Genomic DNA, 23,431 nt, shown 5'->3' with positions numbered 1-23,431 from the left:
CTATCTGGTGTTCCATGCAGATAAGGTGGTTTTGCGTACTAAGCCTGGTTTTCTTCCAAAGGTTGTTTCTAACAAAAATATTAACCAGGAGATAGTTGTACCTTCTTTGTGTCCGAATCCAGTTTCAAAGAAGGAACGTTTGTTACACAATTTGGACGTAGTCCGTGCTCTAAAATTCTATTTGGAAGCTACAAAAGATTTCAGACAAACATCTTCTCGGTTTGTCGTCTATTCTGGTAAAAGGAGAGGTCAAAAAGCGACTTCTACCTCTCTTTCCTTTTGGCTTAAAAGCATCATCCGATTGGCTTACGAGACTGCCGGACGGCAGCCTCCTGAAAGAATCACAGCTCACTCCACTAGGGCTGTGGCTTCCACATGGGCCTTCAAGAACGAGGCTTCTGTTGATCAGATATGTAAGGCAGCGACTTGGTCTTCACTGCACACTTTTGCCAAATTTTACAAATTTGATACTTTTGCTTCTTCGGAGGCTATTTTTGGGAGAAAGGTTTTGCAAGCTGTGGTGCCTTCCGTTTAGGTAACCTGATTTGCTCCCTCCCTTCATCCGTGTCCTAAAGCTTTGGTATTGGTTCCCACAAGTAAGGATGACGCCGTGGACCGGACACACCAATGTTGGAGAAAACAGAATTTATGCTTACCTGATAAATTACTTTCTCCAACGGTGTGTCCGGTCCACGGCCCGCCCTGGTTTTCTAATCAGGTCTGATGAATTATTTTCTCTAACTACAGTCACCACGGTACCATATGGTTTCTCCTATATTTTTCCTCCTGTCCGTCGGTCGAATGACTGGGGTGGGCGGAGCCTAGGAGGGACTATATGGCCAGCTTTGCTGGGACTCTTTGCCATTTCCTGTTGGGGAAGAGATATTTCCCACAAGTAAGGATGACGCCGTGGACCGGACACACCGTTGGAGAAAGTAATATATCAGGTAAGCATAAATTCTGTTTTTTACCTTGCCACAAATTGCAGGCGTAGTAAGCCTTACGCTGTGTATTGGAGCCCCGTAACTCCCTAAACTAGCTGCAAAATAAAACCTAACACCTAACGCATGCGCAATGTCTATCTACCTGTCAACCGCGATCCCCCGCCGCAATCCCTAATAAAGTGTTTAACCCCTAAACCGCCGCTCCCGGACCCCGTCGCCACCTACATTAAAATTATTAACCCCTAATGTAATGCCCCTACACCGCCGCCATCTATATTAAAATTATTACCCCCTAATGTGAGCCCCCTACACCGCCGCCACTTATTTAAACTATATTACCCCCTAATGTGAGCCCCCTACACCGCCGCCACCTATTTAAACTATATTACCCCCTAATGTGAGCCCCCTACACCGCCGCCACCTATTTAAACTATATTAGCCCCTAATGTGAGCCCCCTACACCGCCGCCACTTATTTAAACTATATTACCCCCTAATGTGAGCCCCCTACACCGCCGCCACCTATTTAAACTATATTAACCCCTAATATGATCCCCCTACACCGCTGCCACCTATATTAAAATTATTAACCCCTAATCTAATGCCCCTATACCGCCGCCACCTATATTAAATTAATTAACCCCTAAAATACTAAAATTTCCCTACCACTAAACTTAAGTCTTACCCTACAAATAGCCCTGAAAAGGGCTTTTTTTGCGTGGCATTGCCACAAAGTAACCAGCTCTTTTACCAGCCCTTAAAAGGGCTTTTTGTGGGGTATTGTCACAAAGTAATCAGCTCTTTTGCCTGTAATCTAAATCCCCCTACACCGCCGCCACCTATAATAAATATATTACCCCCTAATCTAATCCCCCTATACCGCCGCTACCTGTATTAAAATTATTAACCCCTAATATAATCCCCCTACACCGCCGCCACCTATATTAACTATATTAACCCTAATTATATTAGGGTTAATATAATTAATATAGTTATTATATTATATATATTAACTATATTAACCCTATCTAACTCTAACACCCCTAACTTAATTATTATTAAAATAAATCTAAATAATATTAATAATATTAACTAAATTATTCCTATTTAAAACTAAATACTTACCTATAAAATAAACCCTAAGATAGCTACAATATAATTAATAATTACATTGTAGCTATTTTAGGGTTTATATTTATTTTAACTTGGTATTTGAATAGCCAATAGAATTACAGTAGCTCTTATTCTATTGGCTATTCAAATCAGCCAATAGAATTAAAGTAGCTTGCATCCGATTGGCTGATTTGAATTTGAAGGCTCAAATCAGCCAATAGGAAATCAAGGGACGCCATCTTTAATCGCGTACCTTGAATTCCTATTCAGTGTACGGCGGCGATCGTATGAAGAGGATCCTCCACTCTCCGGCTCCGGTCTTCAGTTCCAGCTCTTTTCAGTTCCAGCATCGCCAGTCTTCAGTTCCAGATGGACGGTCTTCAGCTCCACGGTCATCGGTCTTCAACTCCTCTGCTCCGCGCCGGCTGGATCCTGGAAGAAGAAGAGGTTGCCGCCTGGAAGAAGACTTCTCCGCCTGGAAAAGGACCTTCTCCGCTGGTCTTCAGGACAGGTAAGGAGCACTTGGGGGTTAGACTTAGGTTTTTTTAAGGAGGGATTGGGTGGGTTAGAATAGGGGTATGTGGGTGGTGGGTTGTAATGGGGGGGGTTGTTGTTGTTTTTTTACAGGCAAAAGAGCTGATTACTTTGGGGAAATGCCCCACAAAAGGCCCTTTTAAGGGCTGGTAATAGAGCGGTTTACTTTTGTAATTTAGATTAGGGTAGGGAAATGTTTTTATTTTGGGGGGCTTTGTTATTTTATTAGGGGGCTTAGAATAGGTGTAATTAGCTTAAAAATCTTGTAATCTTTTTTTATTTTTTGTAGTTTAGTGTATTTAATTGTATTTTAGTTTAGATATTTTTAGTTTATTTAATTTGATAGTGTAGGTGTATTTGTAACTTAGGTTAGGATTTATTTTACAGGTAAATTGGTAATTATTTTAACTAGGTAGCTATTAAATAGTTATTAACTATTTAATAGCTATTGTACCTAGTTAAAATAAATAGCAAGTTATCTGTAAAATAAATATAAACCCTAAAATAGCTACAATGTAATTATTAATTATATTGTAGCTATTTTAGCGTTTATTTTATAGGTAAGTATTTAGTTTTAAAAAGGAATAATTTAGTTAATATTATTATTATTTAGATTTATTTTAATAATAATTAAGTTAGGGGTGTTAGAGTTAGATAGGGTTAATATAGTTAATATATATGATATAATAACTATATTAACCCTAATATAATTAGGGTTAATATAGGTGGCGGCGGTTTAGGGGGATTAGATTAGGGGTTAATACATTTATTATAGGTGGCGGCGGTGTAGGGGTATTATATTAGAGGTTAATATATTTAAAGGGACATAATACTCATATGCTAAATCACTTGAAACTGATGCAGTATAAAAAAGCTGACAGGAAAATATCACCTGAGCATCTCTATGTAAAAAAGGAAGATATTTTACCTCACAATTTCCTCAGCTCAGCGGAGTAAGTTCTGTGTAAAAAGTTATACTCATCTGCTCCCAGCTGCAGGTAAAAAAAAAAAAAAAAAATGAAGAAATGAACAGCAGCCAATCAGCATCAGCAGTGCTGAGGTCATGAACTCTTACTGTGATCTCATGAGATTTGACTTAACTCTCATGAGATTTCATAGTAAGCTTCCTTTACCTGATTGGTGAAATAATATGAGAGTTCACGAGGCTCATCCTTTCAGCTGTCCCAGGACAGACATACTAAAATGCTGCTTAGAAATCCTTTACAATGGGAGGTGGCTACTGAGGAACTTTTGAGGTAAAATATCTTTCTTTTTTACATAGAGATGTTCAGGTGATATTTTCTAGTCTGCTTTTTACAGCTATGCTGCATCACTTTCAAGTGTTTAAACATTTGGGTATTATAGCCCTTTAATATAGGTGGCAGCGGTGTAGGGGGATTAGATTACATTACAGGCAAAAGAGCTGATTACTTTGTGACAATGCCCCGCAAAAAGCCCTTTTAAGGGCTGGCAATAGAGCTGTTTACTTTGGGGTAATGCCACGCAAAAGGCCCTTTTCAGGGCTATTTGTAGGGTTAGACTTAGGTTTAGTGATAGGGATCTTTTAGTATTTTAGGGGTTAATAAATTTAATATAGGTGGCGGCGGTGTAGGGGGATTAGATTAGGGGGTAATATAGTTTAAATAGGTGACGGCGGTGTAGGGGGCTCACATTAGGGGTTAATATAGTTTAAATAGGTGGCGGCGGTGTAGGGGGATCATATTAGGGGTTAATATAGTTTAAATAGGTGGCGGCAGGGTAGGGGGCTCACATTAGGGGTTAATATAGTTTAAATAGGTGGCGGCGTTGTAGGGGGCTCACATTAGGGGTTAATATAGTTTAAATAGGTGGCGGCGGTGTAGGGGGCTCACATTAGGGGTTAATATAGTTTAAATAGGTGGCGGCGGTGTAGGGGGATCACATTAGGGGTTAATATAGTTTAAATAGGTGGCGGCGGTGTAGGGGGCTCACATTAGGGGGTAAAACATTTAATATAGCTAGAGGCGGTGTAGGGGGGTCAGATTAGGGGGTAATATAGATAATGTAGCTGGCGGCGGGGTCCGGGAACGGCGGTTTAGGGGTTAATATATTTATTGTTAGGAGTGAGAAGGGGGATTGCGGATAGAGGGGTATACGTGTCGGGCTATGTTTGGGAGGCGTGTTAGACAGTAACGGGTGATTTAATAACTTAGTCAGTTTTTTATGCGGCGGCAGTTTCTAAAGTACCGTAAGTCACAGGCGACTCCAGAAATTTGTACTTACGCAGATTTCTGGACATCGCTAGTTTGTCAGACTTACGGCACTTTAGCATCTGACTGCGCCGTATATGTGATAGCTCGAGTTGCGAGCTGAAACTACGGGCGGCGCAGGTTTCTACATTTGCGCCGAAACCTGAGCCGTATATCGCATCGCGGCCCAGGTCAGAATTCAGAATTCCAAGATTTAAGCCATAAAGCTCTTCTAGTTAGAATAGCTAAAGACATAGATTCAATATCAATGTTATTTACATCAAATATAGCATCACAATTAAAATTATTAGCATGTTAAAGTAAAAGAACAATGCTAGACAGTTCAGGATCTGAAAACTGCTGTGCTAAGCTGTCCAACCAAAAAGTTGCAGTAGTAGCAACATCAACCATATAAATAGCAGGTCTAAGAATATAGCCAGTATGTAAATATGCTCTTCTAAGATAAGATTCAATCTTCCTATCTAAAGGACAATTAAAAGAAGTACTATCTTCCATAGGAATAGTAGTACGTTTGGCAAGAGTAGAAATAGGGACTTTTTCCCAAAACTCTAAATTGGCCACAGGTAAAGGATACAGCTTCTTAAACCTAGAAGAAGGGTTAAAAGAAGTACCAGGCTTAGACCATTCTTTAGTAATCATATTGGAGATAGTGCCTGGAATAGGAAAAACTTCAGGAGTAACCTCAGAAGTTTTAAAAACAGAATTCAAATGATTACTAGTTTTATTATCAAGAGGACTAGACTCCTCAATACCCAAAGTAAACAATACTTCCTTTAATAAAGAACGAATATATTTAATCTTAAAAAGAAAAGAAGATTTGTCAATTTCAGTCTCTGAAGCAGGATCCTCTGAGCCAGAGGTATGCTGTCGGTCAATAAATATTTCATCAGATTTATGAGAAGTTTGGAAAGACCTTTTACATTTATTTAAAGACGGAATAGCAGTCATAGCCTTCTCTATGGCTGCAGCAATATAATTTTTCATGTCTGCAGGAATATCATGTACTTTAGACTGTGAAGGAATAACAGTAGATGTATTTGTACTTCTAGAAACATTATAAGCATATAATAATGTGTCATAACAAGTGCCATTTATTTGAGCTGAAGTAATAAAATCAGCTAATTTACAACAAACACACTTAGCTTTGGTAGAATTGTGTTCAGGCAGCTTAGTTCCTACAGTAACATCAAAGGCAGGATCAGTTTGAGACATCTTGCAAAATGTAACAAAAAAGAAAAAATAACATTTAAACAAAATATCCAATTTCCTTAAAATAGTAGTTTCAGGAATGGGGAAAAAATGCTATATAAACAAATGAGAGCAGCGAGGAAAAGAGGGAGAGACTTAATATAACAAATTTTGGCGCCAAGAATGACACAAACAAAGATAACATATGCAGAGGAAAAAAATTTTGGCGCCCGAACTTCGCGCCCAAAAAAATTGGCGTCAACAAAGTCGCAAGAAATGACGTGACTCACGTCACGACAGACGCATCTTTCCCCCAAAAAAAATTTTGCACCAAAAATTACGCAAAAAAAGTTGCATTTTGCGTCATCGCGAGCCTAGTTTGCCCACGAAAATTTTGTTACAACTAACTGGAACCCCAGGTAAGAAAAAAATACTTAAATTCTTCCATAAACATAATCTCCATGCTGAAACTGTTAGACTGCAAAGGGAAATATACACAAACCTGACTCATGGCAAATATATGCAATATATATTAAAAACTTTATAATATAAAGTGCCAAACATGGCTGAGTGTCATAAAAAATTATATATATTTACCAGAAGACACCCATCCAAATATAGCAGACAGCCAAACTAGTACTGAAACATATCAGTAGAGGTAATATAGCAAAAAAAATCCAAGAAATGTTCCAGCCGACCAGAGTGTATAGATAGATAAAAAGTGTACTTTATTAGGACCAGTTAAAAATATATACAAAAATAGGCAGACTCCTATGAAACAGTGGGAGTTAGAAAAAGGTCTGACCGGTTTCAGCCAAGTAGGCTGTAGTCATAGACGTGTTGCACCTGTGCAGGTGCAATCTATTTAAAACTCTTAACTCCTCCCCAAGGAGGTGATAAAAGAAAAGGAGACAAACACCCACTGTTTAACCCCTTAAAGGTAATATATGAAATAGTAAATAGATATGTAGACAGACTTCTTTAGGCATAAACATTATGTAAAAAATGACATGTGAAAAATGACAAATAGTTATGCATGAACCAATAATATAACAATATAACAGTCTAAAAAGTAGCAACCCCGATTTACACAAAAACAACAATAAATAAATAAAGTGTATCCAAATAATATAATAACAAATTATATATAATAGAAAAAACACCTTATATTATATGTTTAAGGTTAAAGGAGAAAGTTGCTGCTTGACTGTCATTTAAGCATACCAATATGTTTGATGCACTAAAGGGCACCCTTGTTGAAATTGTTAGATCTAACTGGTGCATATAAAGAATGTCAAAGTCGCTTCAGACTATATTATGAGAACTTAAAATAGGAAATGCATAATGATCGTGATAATATCTAAATATTACTTGTAGGTAAAAAGTAACCAAATGGATATACTAACAAGTTAAAAAAGACTTAACATTATGAAAATATATAGATTCTAGGGTCTACAGTAAGCTATTAATAAATGGCCTGAAAAATAACCTGTATGTGATCAGGAGAAATCGACCAATTATATTTATCAAGACTGCAAAGGAAACCGGAATAGAAAAAAAAGAGTCAAAATGAAGACCTATTTTAGAGAAAGAATGCTTTGATATGGGCAGTATATGGAGTATTAATCCATATGGGTATGGATGCGAGGAATGTAAAGGGCATCTGAAAATTCTAAAGGAAATATGCAATATATATATAAAAATTATATATATTTACCAGAAGACACCCATCCAAATATAGCAGACAGCCAAACTAGTACTGAAACATATCAGTAGAGGTAATAGTAAAGGAGTATAATGTCCATCTGTAAAGGGAGGCAGCAGATGAATTCCTGCGACCGATTTACAGAAAGCCCTAGAATAGATTTCCCATAGGCGAAAAACATGGTATCATCAGGCAATACACCCTTCACATTCCTTTAGGCAAACACTGTACTTTGAGAGGAAATGGGCTTTAAAATGCTTAGAAGCGCCTTTCACAAGAGAAATCAAGCACATCTTGCTTCACCAAAGTTTGCTTCAGGCAAAGTTTGTAAAACAGAGGTATGAGTGAGGTGGGAGGTGTATTTTTAGGCATTTTGAGGTTTTGGAAACTTTGCCCCCTCCTGGTAGGAATGTATATCCCATACGTCACTAGCTCATGGACTTGACACTTACATGAAAGAAATATATATGTGTGGGTGTGTATGTGTGTGTATATATATATATATATATATATATATATATATATATATATATATATATATATATATATATATATATATATATTATGTATGTGTGTATAATATTTTTTTTCCTTTTGGAGGCTTGAGGGAATAGCCATTGTTTGTGGCTGTGTCCTAACAAGATAGGTACTTTATGTTGGCATGTATTGTAATTTGCTAATTTTCTAACACTGTTCTCTTTTCAGTGGTATGCTATATGCCTTAGCGATGTTGGAGATTATGAAGGCATCAAGGTGAAAGTAGGAAATGCCTATATTATAAGGGAACACTTTCAGGTATAGTAGGCATAATAACCTTTTTGTGTGATATTTCCAATATACAAATGGTTTTATCCACTGTCAGTACTTTACAGGAGCAGTAAAAAGGAGGCATTTAGAAAATCAAATAAGTAAAACACTCTGGGCAGCACTTTTTCATTGGTTCAAACATTAGTACAAATGGGCTTTTGTGGAGCAACCAGACCCAGTTAAAATGGTTCGCATAATCTGGCATTATATATGTAAAATGCATTAATTAATATGATATATGAACCAAAAACAAATGTATATTAAGTGCATGAAAGAATACCACGCATACTTAAAAAAAAGTGTGTGTGTGTATATATATATATATATATATATATATATATAATGTATGTATACAGTGGATATAAAAAGTCTACACACCCCTGTTAAAATGTCATGTTTCTGTGATGTAAAAAAATGAGACAAAGATAAATCATTTCAGAACTTTTTCCACCTTTAATGTGACCTATAAACTGTACAATTCAATTGCAAAACAAACTAAAATCTTTTAGGTAGAGGGAAGTAGAAATATAAAACTAAAATAATATGGTTAAACTAAACTTTATTACAGCACTCAGTCTTTTTGGGTATGCGTTTTTCAGCATGGCACATTTTGACTTGGCAAGATTTGCCCATCTCTTGTGCACAGCCCACTTAAAGGGACATTTAAACACTTTGAGATGGTAATATAAAATGATAAATTGTATATATAAAACAACTCTACAATATACTTTCATTATTTATTTTGTCCTCTTTGCCTGTAATTCCATTCTAAAATTGTGAGGTTTTCAGTTCCTGTTAGAAATGGAAGTGCAGAACACTGTTAAATCCAGCACAACCATTGGCTGCACACTCTAATGACCTATGTATAACTGTCCCTAATTGGCCACAGCAGAGAAGGTAACACAAGTTACAACATGGCAGCTTCCAGTGTTTTATAGACACTAAAACTTTACACTTATTTTGTCACTTTTTAAACAACTAATGAAACTTTAAAAAATACATCTACATGTTAGTCATGGACTAATCTTTTCTTTGAACGCATCATTCTATCTAGCATGTATTTAGTGTTTAATGTTCCTTTAAGATCACCCCACAGATTTTCGATTGGATTCAGGTCTGGTCTCTGACTGGGCCATTCCAAAACTTTAATCTTCTTCTGGTGAAGCCATTCCTTTGTTAAGTTGGATGTATGCTTTGGGGCGTTGCCATGCTGAAATATGAAGTTCCTCTTCATGTTCAGCTTTCTAGCAGAAGCCTGAAGGTTTTGTGCCAATATTGTCTGGTATTTGGAACTGTTCATAATTCCCTCTACCTTGACTAAGGCCCCAGTTACAGCTGAAGAAAAACAGACCCAAAGCATGATGCTGCCACCAAAATTCTTCACTGTGGGTATGGTATTCTTTTGGTTATATGCAGTGTTGTTTTTGCGCTGAACATATCTTTTGGAATTACGTCCAAAAAGTTTAATCTTGGTTTCATCAAACCAGAACATCTTTTGCGACATGCTTTTGGGAGACTTCAGATGTATTTTTGCAAAATTTAGCTGGGCTTGGATGTTTTTTTTTTTGTAAGAAAAGGCTTCCATCTTGCCACTCTACCCCATAGCCCAGACATATGAAGAATACAGGCGATTGTTGTCACATGCACCACACCGCCAGTACTTGCCAGATATTCCTGCAGCTCCTTTAATGGTGCTGTAGGCCTCTTAACAGCCTCCTAGACCAGTTTTCTTCTTGTCTTTTCATCAATTTTGGAGGGATGTCCAGTTCTTGGTAATGTCACTGTTGTGCCATATTTTCTCCACTTGATGATGACTGTCTTCACTGTGTTCCATGGTGTATCTAATGCCTTGGAAATTCTTTTGTACCGTTCTCCTGACTGATACCTTTAAACAATGAGATCCCTCTGATGCCTTGGAAGCTCTCTGCGAACCATGGCTTTTGCTGTAGGTTGCGACTAAATAAATGTCAGGAAAGACCTACTAGAACAGCTGAACTTTACTTGGGGTTAATCAGAGGCATTTTAAATGATGGCAGGTGTGTACTGACTCCTATTTAACATGATTTTGAATGTGATTGCTCAATTCTAAACACAGCTACATCCACACTTATGCAACCATATTATTTTAGTTTTATTATTTTTACTTCCCTCCACCTAGAAGTTTCAGTTTGTTTTTCAATCAAGTTGTACAGTTTATAGGTCACATTAAAGGTGGAAAAAGTTCTGAAATGATTTATCATTGTCTCATTTTTTTACATCACAGAAACCTGACATTTTAACAGTGGTGTGTAGACTTTTTATATCCACTGTGTATATATATATATATATATATATATATATTTCCAAAGTGAACAGTATAAAGCTTAATGATCAACTCCCAGGGTGCAAAAAGTCAATATTAATGCAGTTTTCCAGTATATATTACAGGTTATGTTTATGCGTAGCAAAGTGGCGTGCCACTGGGAGATCTGATTCACCATTCTTTATTGCTTCCGTAATAGAGCACCTATGATTTGCCATTCTTTCTTTGAAGGTAGTTGTCGTTACACCAACGTAGAAAAGGGAACATGCACAGATCAATATGTAAATGACATAGGTGCTGCTGCACGTAAGGTGATAGCGAATAGAGTATCTCTTATTCTTGTGTGGGTGTTGAAGAGTCCCCCACATGCATGCTGTTACATATAACACAATCTCCACAACTAAAGCATCCCAGCCGTGTGGCTTTCAGCCATGTTTCCTTCTGGTAACATTTCTTGTGGTCTATCTTGACTAAAAAGTCACATACATTTCTTGCTCTACGGTATACCAACCTTGGTGGTTTATTTTTCCATGTAGAGAGACTTTTGTCAGTCCCCAATATGTCCCATCTTCCATGTAGGAATTTCTATAGTGTGGAATGTACTGGAGTATATGTAGTCACAAAAGTAAGTTGGTTCTCTGTGGGTGTCTGTTCCTTGACCCTAGGGGTTAGTAAAATATCCTGAGTGCAGTGGTCCAATTTCTTCCTTGCAATACTGATATATTTTCTGTCATAACCTCTCTGTTCAAGTTTAGTGCACATTGAATCCAGCTGTGCTGTTAGTAACTCTGGTTCAGAGTTATTTCTAACTACAACTTGTGTGAGCTGTGCGAGACTGCACAAGGAGCGCTTCTCTGAAACATACACCTGCTACCTCTAATTGCTCACACAGGTAGGGTTATAAAACTCGGGATGTTTGCATTATAAAATGACTTCCTTTGGGACATCACCACGGTGGTGTTCACCAGCTTGACACTTGGGGACATTTGATAAAGATGCCAGTAGGGCATTGAAACGTCATGTTTCTTCCCTGTTTTTAATTGTAATCAATAAAACCTACTTTTTATGGAACTCCAGAGAGTGCAGCCGTTGTACTGGAAAACTATATATGTGTATAATATGTATGTGTGTGTGTGTGTGTGTGTATATATATATATGTGTGTCTGTGTGTGTGTGTGTGTGTGTATATATATATATATATATATATATATATATATATATATATATATATATATATATATATATATATAATTATTACCCTTGCATTTTAATCAAACAATGCACCATTCTCCCTGAAAAGTGTTGAAATTAAAATATCTTACTATCTTTTGACATTCATAAATTGTATACAATGTATTGAGCAAATTCTTGCTTATTCTATAAAGACATTCTTAATTGACCTGGACAATACTATTGATACCATTTAGAAGGTACAACAAATAATTGTTTTGTAGTGATACTTCAAGCAGACTTTTCTATTTTAATTAGTATCACAGGAGTCTTCAATCTTATTATTACTCATTCAACCAGTTTAAATAGATATACGTTCTTACTCTGCTGGTGTGTGTTACTGTATGTATCACACTGAACATGGAAAAAGAAGGAAAACCAGAGACTTGTCTGAGGAGGTTAGATAGAAGGTAATAGCCAAACATAGTCAATGTAAAGGGTACAAGACCATCTCTAAAGAGCTTGGTGTTCCTGTGAGCACGTTTGCCAATATTAAGAAGTTTAAAGCACATGGGACTGTAGTAAACATCCCTGGGCATTGCTGCAAGAGGAAAATTGACTCATGAATGATGAGATTGAACAAGTCACGGAACTGTTGTTTGGTCCAGGCAGACTACTTCTCTTTCTGTTTGTATCTGTATTATGACCCTGGGAACGTCTCCCTAAGGGTGATGGGGAAACCAGATGTGGTCGTCTTGCTCAATGTGATTAGTTGGGATATGGTTGCACCTCACTGACGAGGTCTAACGAAGGCAGAAGCATTCGTCTGGCCTACCTACTGGTGCGACTCTTTGTCAGAACTCATTGAGGTGGAGTTTCCCCTCAAGGATATTAAAGATAGAATTAAAGTTCTGAGAATTGCTAATTCTTTTATCTGTGATGCGAACATGCAAATTATTCGCCTTAATGCAAAGGCCTCTGGCTTTGCGGTCCTAGCCCGCCGGACGCTCTGGTTGAAGTCTTGGTCTGCAAATATGACTTCTAAGTCCAGACTCCTTTCTCTTCCCTTGAAGAGCAAGATTTTTTTTGGTGCAGGCCTGGACTCCATTATTTCTACAGTTACCAGTGGCAAGGGTGCCTTCCTACTGCAAGATAAGAAGAACAAGTCTAAGGGACGACAATCTTCTAATTTTCGTTCTGACAAATCCAAACGAAAAAAATCCTCCTCCCAGCCTGAGCAACCCAAGAGTACTTGGAAGCCAGCTCAGTCCTGGAATAAATCCAAGCAGAATAAGAAGCCCACCGAAAACAAATCAGCATGAAGGGGCGGCCCCCGATCCGGGATCGGATCGTGTAGGGGGCAGACTGTCTCTTTTTTTCAGACGCCTGGTTCAAGGACGTACAGGATCCGTGGGTCCTGGAGGTGATATCTTAGGTATACAAGATAGGCTTCAAATCTCATCCGCCAAGGGGCAGATTCCTTCTCTCGAATCTGTCTACCAGACCAGAAAAAGGGATGCCGTTCTAGGGTGCATTCGGGATCTATTCTCCTTAGGAGTTGTTGTCCCGGTGCCTATCGAAGAAAGAGGTTTGGGATTTTATTCAAACCTTTTCCTAAGTACCAGGGTGGAATTCCTGGGTAGTATAATAGACTCCATATCCATGAGGATATTTCTAACAGACCAGAGACGTTTCAAGCTAATTTCGGCATGTCTTGCCCTCTGGACCTCCTTAAGTCCCTATGTGGCTCAGTGTATGGAGGTGATTGGTCTCATGGTGTCCTGCATGGACATCATTCCTTTTGCCTGGTTCCGTCTCAGACCTTTACAACTGTGCATACTAAGGCAGTGGAACAGCGATCATTCAGATCTGTCTCAACAGATTGTATTAGACAGCCGGTCAAGAGAATCGCTCTCTTTTTGCTCTGTCCAGATCATCTGTCCCGAGGGACATGCTTCTTAAGACCATCCTGGGAGATTGTGACTACGGACGCAAGCCTATCTGGATGGGTAGCTGTTTGGGGTGCCAGGAAGGCACAGGGGTTGTGGACTCAGGAGTCCTCCCTCCCAATCAATATTTTGGAACTACGGGCAGTCTTCAAAGCCTTGAAGACTTGGCTATTTCTGGGTTCGTCCCAGTTTATCAGATTCCAAACAGAAAATATAACCTCAGTGGCTTACATCAACCATCAGGGGGGAACGAGAAGTTCCTTGGCAATGAAGGAAGTATCTCAGATTCTGGAGTGGGCTGAGGCCCATGCTGTTCGCTGTCAGCGATCCACATTCCGGGTGTGGACAACTAGGAGGCAGATTTGCTCAGCAGGCAATCCTTCGTTCCAGGGGAATGATCTCTCCATCCCGAGGTGTTTGCAGAGATACGTAGCAAGTGGGGGACGTCGGAGATAGATCTCATGGCGTCCCGTCTCAATACCAAGCTACCCAGGTACGGGTCGAGGTTCATATGGGTCGAGGTTGAGGGATCCCCAAGCGGATCTAATAGATGCACTAGCAGTGCTCTGGAGGTTCAAACTCATATATCTTTTTCCTCCATTACCGCTTCTTCCTCAAGTGGTGGCCCGCATCAAGCAGGAGCGGGTATCGGTAATCCTAATTGCTCCATCGTGGCTGCAAAGGACGTGGTTCATGGATCTAGTGGGGATGTCCTCATCTCCTCTGTGGAAGTTACCTTGTTGCAGAGACCTGACGGAGGCTGACTGCATGGAGATTGAACGCTTAGTCTTAGCCAAGAGAGGTTTCTCTGAGAGTGTCATTGATACTCTGTTTCAAGATCGTAAACCAGTTACTTGGTGTATCTACCACAAGGTGTGGGGGACCTACTTATTCTGGTGTGAAGAGCATGGTTTTTCCTGACACAGAGTTAAGGTTGCCAGGAGCTTATCTTTTCTCCAGGATGTGCTGGAGAAAGGCCTTTCTGCTAGCTCCCTGAGGGGACAGATTTTGGCCCTGTCGGTTTTATTGCGCAAGAGACTGGCTGAGCTTCCAGACGTGCAGTCCTTTGTTAAGGCTCTGATTAGGATCAGACCTGTGTTTAGATCTGGGTCTCCTTTTTGGAGCCTAAATCTTCTTCTTCGGTTTGTGCAACAGGTTGCGTTTGAGCCTCTGCATTCCGTTGACATTAAATTGTTATCTGAGAAAGTTCTCTTTTTATTGGCTATTGCCTCTGCGCGCAGAGTTTCTGAGATCTCTGCTTTTCAATTTTGATCCCCCTTATCTGATTTTTCATGCAGATAAGGCAGTTTTACATACTAAATTAGGTTTCTTCCTAAGGTTGTGTCAGATCGCAACATCAATCAGGAGATTGTGGTTCCTTCCTTGTGTCCTAATCCTTCTTCATTGAAGGAACGCTTACTTCACAATTTGGATGTGGTTCGCGCCTTGAAGTTCTATCTTCAGGCTACTAAGGAGTTTAGACAATCTTCCTCTTTCTTTGTTGTCTATTCGGGGAAGCGTAAGGGGCAGAAGGCTACTTCGACTTCCCTATCTTTCTGGTTAAGGAGTGTCATCTGCTTAGCTTACAAGACAGCTGGACATCATCCTCCTGAGAGGATAACGGCTCATTCCACTAGAGCAGTGGCTTCCTCTTGGGCCTTTTAGAACAAGGCCTCTATGGATCAGATTTGTAAGGCGGGTACCTGGTCCTCCTTACATACTTTTTCAAAATTTTACAAGTTTGATGTTTTTGCTTCGTCTGATGCAGCTTTCGGGAGAAATGTTTTGCAGGCTCTGGTGCCCTCAGAATAGGGTCCACCTCTTCCTTTTTGTTCCCTCCCGTTATTCATTCAGTGTCCTCTGGAGCTTGGGTATAGTTTTCCCAACAGTAAGGAATGAAGCTGTGGACTCTCCCTATCTTAGAAGGAAAACATAATTTATGCTTACCAGATAAATTCCTTTCCTTCCGGATAGGGAGAGTCCACGACCCCCCGCACGTTTTTTCTTGTCTATGGGTGGTCCCTTATTATTTATTTTATTCTTCTGGCACCATTTATACCCTAATGTTTCTCCTACTTTTCCTTGTTCCCTCGGCAGAATGACTGGGGTAATGAGGAACTGGGAGGGATATTTAAGCCTTTGGCTGGGGTGTCTAATAATTTGTTCTGTATGACATTTCATCTACTTAACTGTAAAGGGCTCTAAGGCACTTCTATATATACAAATAGAAGCGCTCAACCTGGGAAAAAACAATATCATAATAGATTGTTACCACCCTAGGAGCAGCCTCTTTTTGCTCAACATGTGCCTTTCACAGAATAGAACTCTCCTGTAGTATATCAGTCTTAGGCAGTGCAGTCCAGTCTCGAAATACCAGACAATCCCTCTCAGAACGAGATAAACGCCAAAAACCCAGACGTACGTTTCAGCCTAGCGTGGGATATATATATATATACATAGACAGTTGTATGCAAAATTTTAGGCACCCCTGACAATTTCCATGATTTTCATTTATAAATAATTGGGTGTTTGGATCAGCAATTTCATTTTGATCTATCAAATAACTGAAGGACACAGTAATACTAGTAGTGAAATGAGGTTTATTGGATTAATGCATGTGCAATATGCATCAAAACAAAATTAGACAGGTGCATAAATGTGGGCTCCCTTGTCATTTTGTTGATTTGAATACCTGTAAATACCTAGCACTGATAAACTGGAACACACAATTGGTTTGGTGAGCCCATTAAGCCTTGAACTTCATAGACAGTTGCATCCAATCATGAGAAAAGGTATTTAAGGTGGCCAATTGCAAGTTGTTGTTCTCTTTGACTCTCCTCTGAAGAGTGGCAACATGAGGGCCTCAAAACAACTCTCAAATGACCTGAAAACAAAGATTGTTCAACATTATGGTTTAGGGGAAGGCTACACAAAGCTATTGCAGAGATTTAAGCTGTCAGTGTCCACTGTGAGGAACATAGTGAGGAAATGGAAGACCACAGGCACAGTTCTTGTTAATGCCAGAAGTAAAATATTGGAGAGGCAAAGGATGGTGAGAACGGTCAAAATCAGCCCACAGACCACCTCCAAAGACCTACAACATCATCTTGCTGCAGATGGTTTCACTGTGCATCGTTCAACAATTCAGCGTATGGGAGAATGATGCAGGAGAAGCCTTTTCTGCACACTTGCCACAAGCAGTCGCTTGAGGTATGCAAGCGCACATTTGGACAAGCCAGCTTCATTTTGGAAGAAGGTGCTGTGGACTGATGAAACAAAGATTGAGTTATTTGGTCATAACAAGGGGTGTTATGCATGGCAGAAAAAGAACACAGCTTTCCAATACAAACACTTGCTAGCCACAGTAAAATTTGGTGGATGTTCCATCATGCTGAGGGGCTGTGGTGTGGCCAGTGCCGGTACTGGGAATCTTGTTAAAGTTGAGGGTCGCATGGATTCCACTCAATATCAGCAGATACTTGAGAATAATGTTGAGGAATCAGTCACAAAGTTGAAGTTAAGCCGGAGCTGGATATTTCAACAAGACAACGACCCAAAACACTGCTCAAAATCTACTCTGGCATTTATGCAGAGGAACAAGTACAATGTTCTGGAATAGCCATCCCAGTCCCCAGACCTGAATATCATTGAAAATCTGTGGGGTGATTTGAAGCGGGCTGTCCATGCACAGCAACCATCAAACCTAACTGAACTGGAGATGTTTTGCAAGGAGGAATGGTCCAAAATACCTTCATCCAGAATCCAGAATTAACCCTGGTTTTAAATGAAAACAAATCTTCTACCCCAAATTCTCTATTAATGTTGTTAGAAATCACAGCCTTAGGAAATTTAGGAAAAAGGAATTTAGGAATTTAAATAAAGTCCTCAAAACCGCCTTATCCTGATGAAAAATCCGAAAGGAGATTCACAATAAAGAGTAGATAATTCAGAAACTCTTCTAGCAGACGAAATGGCCAAAAGGAAGAACACTTTCCAAGAAAGTAGTTTAATATCCAAAGAATGCATAGGCTCAAATGGAGGGGCCTGTAAAGCCCACAAAACCAAATTAAGACTCCAAGGAGGAGAGATTGATTTAATGACAGGCTTGATACAAACCAAAGCCTGTTAAAAACAGTGAACATCAGGAAGCTTAGCAATCTTTCTGTGAAATAAGACAGAAAAAGCAAAGATTTGTCCCTACAAGGAACTTGCAGACAAAACCTTATCCAAACCATTCTGAAGAAACTGAAAAAATTCTAGGAATTCTGAAAGAATGCCAAGCGAATTTATGAAAAGAACACCATGAAAATAAGTTTTCCAAACTCGATAATAAATCTTTCTAAAAACAGATTTACAAGCCTGTAACATAGTATTAATCACTGAGTCAGAGAAACCTTTATGACTAAGCACTAGGCTTTCAATTCCCATACCTTCAAATTTAATGATTTTAAATCCTGATGGAAAAAACGGACCTTGAAACAGAAGATACGACCTAAATGGAAGAGGCCAAGGTTGGCAACTGGACATCCGAACAAGATCCGCATACCAAAACCTGTGAGGCCATGCTGGAGCTACAAGCAATACAAATGACTGTTCCATGATGATTTTGGATATCACTCTTGGGAGAAGAACTAGAGGCGAGAAAATATAAGCAGGTTGGTAGCACCAAGGAAGTGTCAATGCAACCACTGCTTCCGCCTGAAGATCCCTGGACCTGGACAGGTACCTAGGAAGTTTCTTGTGTAGATGAGAAGCCATCAGATCTATTTCTGGAAAACCCAAAACACATCTGAATGGAGAGACCTCTCCCCCAGATGTAAAGTCTGACGGCTGAGATAATCCACTTCTCAATTGTCTACACCTGGGATATGTACCACAGAAATTAGACAAGAGCTGGATTCCGCCCAAGAAAGTATTTGAGATACTTCTTTCATAGCTAGGGGACTGTGAGTCCAACCCTGATAATTGACATATGCCACAGCTGTGATATTGACTGTCTCAAAACAAATGAACGGTTCTCTCTTCAACAGAGGCCAAGCCTGAAGAGCCCTGAAAATTGCACAGAGTTCCAAAATATTGATTGGCAATCTCGCCTCTTGATATTTCCAAACCCCTTGTGCTGTCAGAGATCCCCAAACAGCTCCCCAACCTGAAAAGACTCGCATCTGTTGTGATCACAGTCCAGGATGGACGAACCAAAGAGGCCCCTAGAACTATATGATGGTGAGTCAAACACTGGGATTTAAGGATATTAATTGTGATATCCTTGTATAATCCCTGCACCATTGATTCAGCATAGAAAGCTGGAGAGGTCTCATATAAAGACGATCAAAGAGAATCACGTCTGATGCTGCAGTCATAAGACCTAAAACTTCCATGCACATAGCTACTGAAGGGAATAATAGAGACTGATGCTTCTGACAAGCTGAAAGTAATTTAAATTGTCTCTTGTCTGTTAGAGACAGAGTCATGGACATTGAATCTATCTTGAAACCTAAAAAGGTGACCCTTGTCTGAGGAATCAAGGAACTTTTTGGTAAACTGATCCTCCAACCATGTCTTTGAAGAAACAACAGTAGTTGATTTGTGTGAGATTCTGCAGAATGTAAAGACTGAGCAAGTACCAATATATTGTCCAAATAAGGAAACACTGCAACACCCTGCTCTCTGATAACGGAGAGTAGGACACCAAGAACCTTTGAAAAGATTCCTAGAGCGGTTGCTAGGCCAAAAAGGAAGAGCAACAAATTGGTAATGCTTGTCTAAAAAAGAGAATCTCAGAAATTGAAAGCAATCTGGATGAATCAGTATATGAAGATATTCATCCTGTAAGTCTATTGTGGGCATATAATGCCCTTACTGAACAAAAAGCAGAATAGACCTTATAGTCACCATTTTGAAAGTTGGTAGTCTTACATATCGATTCAAAATTTTTAGATCCAAAACTGGTCTGAATGAAATTACTTTCTTTGGGACAATGAATAGATTTGAATAAAACACCAGACCATGTTACTGAAACGGAATTGGCATGATTACCCCAGATAACTCCAGGTCTGAAACACACTTCATGAAAGCCTGAGCCTTTACAGAGTTTGCTGGACTGCGTGAGAGAAAAAATCTTCTCACAGGCGGTTTTACTCTGAATCCTATTCTGTACCCCTGAGAGACAATATTCTGAATCCAATGATTTTGGACCGAATTGATCCAAACATCTTAGAAAAATCTTAGTCTGCCCCCTACCAGCTGAGCTGGAATAAGAGCCGCACCTTCATGCGGATTGATTTAGGGGCTGGCTTTGAACTCTTAAATGGCTTGGATTTATTCCAATTTGAAGAAGGCTTCCAATTGGAAATCGATTACTTGGTGAAGATTGAGGTTTCTGTTCCTTATTTAAAAATAAAAACGGTTATAAGCTTTAAATTTACCCTTAGAACTTATCTTGAGGCAAAAAAAAACTCCCTTCCCCCAGTGACAGTTGAAAATATTGAAACCAACTGAACCAAATAATGTATTACCTTGGAACTAAAGAAATAGCAATCTGGACTTAGAAGTCATATCAGCATTCCAAGATTTAAGCCACAAAGCTCTTTTAGCTAAACACAGAGATTTAACATCAATTTTGATGATAACAAAAAATGGCATCACAAATGAAATTATTAGCATGTTGAATCAAGTTAATAAGGCTAGACAAATCATGATTCAATACTTGTTGCGCTAAAGTTTCCAACCAAAAAGTTGAAGCAGCTGCATCATCAGCCAAAGAAATTGCAGGCCTAAGAAGAAGACCTGAAAAGAAATAAGCTTCCCTTAGATAAGATTCAAGTTTCCTATCTAAAGGATATTAACAAGAAATACTATCTTCCGTAGGAATAGTAGTACATTTAGCAAGAGTAGAGAGATAGCCCCATCAATTTTGGGGATCTTTTCCCAAAACTCCAATCTAATTGCTGGCAAAGGATACAATTTTTTAAACCTTAAAGAAGGAATAAAAGAAGTACGAGGAATTAAAGAAATACCAGTATAATCAACACTTCTTCAACAAAGAACAAATGTACTAAATTTTAAATAAATAAGTAGATTTGTTAGTGTCAATATCTGAGGAAGGGTCTTCTGAATCAGATAGATCCTCATCAGAGGAGGATATTTCAGTATGTTGTCGGTCATTTGAAATTTCATCAACTTATGAGAAGTTTAAAAAGACCTTTACATTTATTAGAAGGCGGGATGGCAGACAAAGCCTTCTGAATAGAATCAACAAAAAAATCTTATAAATTCACAGGTATATCTTGTACATTAGATGTTAAAGAACAGCAACAGGCAATGTATTATTACTGATGGACACAATCTCTGCATGTAAAAGTTTATCATGACAACTTATAACAAACCACAGCTGGAGATATAATCTCCATAAGATTACAACAAATGTACTTAGCTTTGGTAGAGCTGTTATCAGTCAGCAGGATTTCAACAGTGTTTTCTGAGACAGGAACAGATTGAGACATCTTGCAAAATGTAAGAGAAAAAAACAACATATAAAGCAAAATTATCAATTTCCTTATATGGCAGTTTCAGGAATGGGAAAAAATGCAAACAGAATAGCCCTCTGACATAGAAAAAAGCAAGAGGCAAATAGGAATGGGGTCTAAAATAATAAAAATATTTGGTATGACGCACAACAGAAAAATATTTTTTGGCGCCAAAAACGTCCGGAAACGACACTCGCGTCACAGATGACGCAACCTTGTGAAAAGACCCGACATCAACTAAGACGCCCGAAATGCCCGAATTTGCGTCAACAAACGTAACTTTGCGCCAAAAAATCTTGTGCCAAAAATGACGCAGTAAATGTTAGCATTTTGCGCTCTCACAAGCCTAATTCTGCTCGCAATATAGAAAAAGACAGTCAATTGAAAAAAGACTACACCCCAGGTAAAAAATATATTTCTAAAAAATGCATTTCCCAGATATGAAACTGACAGTCTGCAAAAGGAAATATACTGAAACCTGAATCATGGCAAATATAAGTACAATAGTGCTAAAAATAAATACACAGAGCGCCTCCTAAAAGGCTAAGACACTAGTAGTGACAAGATTATTTAAATAAATAAAAAATATATTGAAATTCTATAGGGGTATATAAAATATTTTATAAGCTACTTATAGCTAAAATATACAAACAAGATACAAAAGTGGATGCACTTGAAATTAACAATAAAATATGCATATATCTATATAAAAAACAATACAATTGTGGTTAAAAACCACAACAATATACAATCTTAATCACAAAATAAATTACAATAAAACAGCTGTTGATGGTTGGATAAAAAATATAAATATATAAAAACATCAATTTACTGAGTAGGTGTCCATAAATAGTCTTGATAAAGATAAAATACATAGTCTTGATAAAGGCCCAGTTCTTAGGGCCGAAACGCGTTGACATATATGGTAAGCTTCTTTTCAATTACTGACTAAGTTTGAATAGCAGTTTTGCACTATGTTATATTTGTTTTATTACAGGTATATCTTTGAATCAATTGATCCCTGAGACATAGGATCCATTTCTGTATTTTTTCATCGTTTACACACAGGAATAACTTTTTAGGAGCATCTCTTCACATCTTGTATTCACATAAGGGTCACTTTATAAGTGTGTTATTCACTTTAACACATCCTAAATATTCATTTGGATTATTTTTTCACATTTTTTCCTTTTTCTTTTTTCATTTTTGTGTACACACATTTTTGATTATTCACGCCCACTTCATCACATCATCTTTTCAGGATTTTTTGGATATTCACAATAATTTTTGAAATTTGATTTGAAAACCACTACGTTTTTCTTTTTTACACACTTCATCATTTCACCGTTTATCGAGGGATATATAAGGATAACTGTTTTAAAATAGAATCTTCATATTGGACATTCACTCTCTGGAAAGAATTTAAAGTTTGGGACCTACATATTTATGGACACCTACTCAGTAAATTGATGTTTTTATATATTTATATTTTTTATCCAACCATCAACAGCTGTTTTATTGTAATTTATTTTGTGATTAAGATTGTATATTGTTGTGGTTTTTAACCACAATTGTATTGTTTTTTATATAGATATATGCATATTTTATTGTTAATTTCAAGTGGATCCACTTTTGTATCTTGTTTGTATATTTTAGCTATAAGTAGCTTATAAAATATTTTATATACCCCTATAGAATTTCAATATATTTTTTATTTATTTAAATAATCTTGTCACTACTAGTGTCTTAGCCTTTTAGGAGGCGCTCTGTGTATTTATTTTTAGCACTACATTCACCTTTTTGGGGGCGCTGGTACCCACAATACTAGGAGCTACAGACACAAGGTTGAGCGCTGTCAGATTTTAACAGAAATATAAGTACAATACATATATTTAGAACTTTATAAAATACATAAAGTGCCAAACCATAGCTGAGAGTGTCTTAA

At 38.3% G+C, this 23,431-nt stretch overlaps 1 protein-coding gene across 2 annotated transcripts in view; it reads left to right on the top strand.

Moving 5' to 3' along the window:
• Positions 1-23,431, top strand: part of RMDN1 (regulator of microtubule dynamics 1) — a 151,606-nt gene that overhangs the window by 69,937 nt on the left and 58,238 nt on the right. For both annotated transcript variants that reach the window (XM_053715175.1, XM_053715176.1), the window contains exon 5: positions 8,438-8,527. In XM_053715175.1, the coding sequence (XP_053571150.1) occupies positions 8,438-8,527 (90 nt within the window). The remainder of the gene's footprint in view (positions 1-8,437; positions 8,528-23,431) is intronic.

The sequence above is a fragment of the Bombina bombina genome, chromosome 5 (assembly GCF_027579735.1).
Source record: "Bombina bombina isolate aBomBom1 chromosome 5, aBomBom1.pri, whole genome shotgun sequence".
NCBI lineage: Eukaryota > Metazoa > Chordata > Amphibia > Anura > Bombinatoridae > Bombina > Bombina bombina.
The sequence above is the reverse complement of the archived record's forward strand: the minus strand, read 5'-3'. Positions and strand labels throughout refer to the sequence as shown.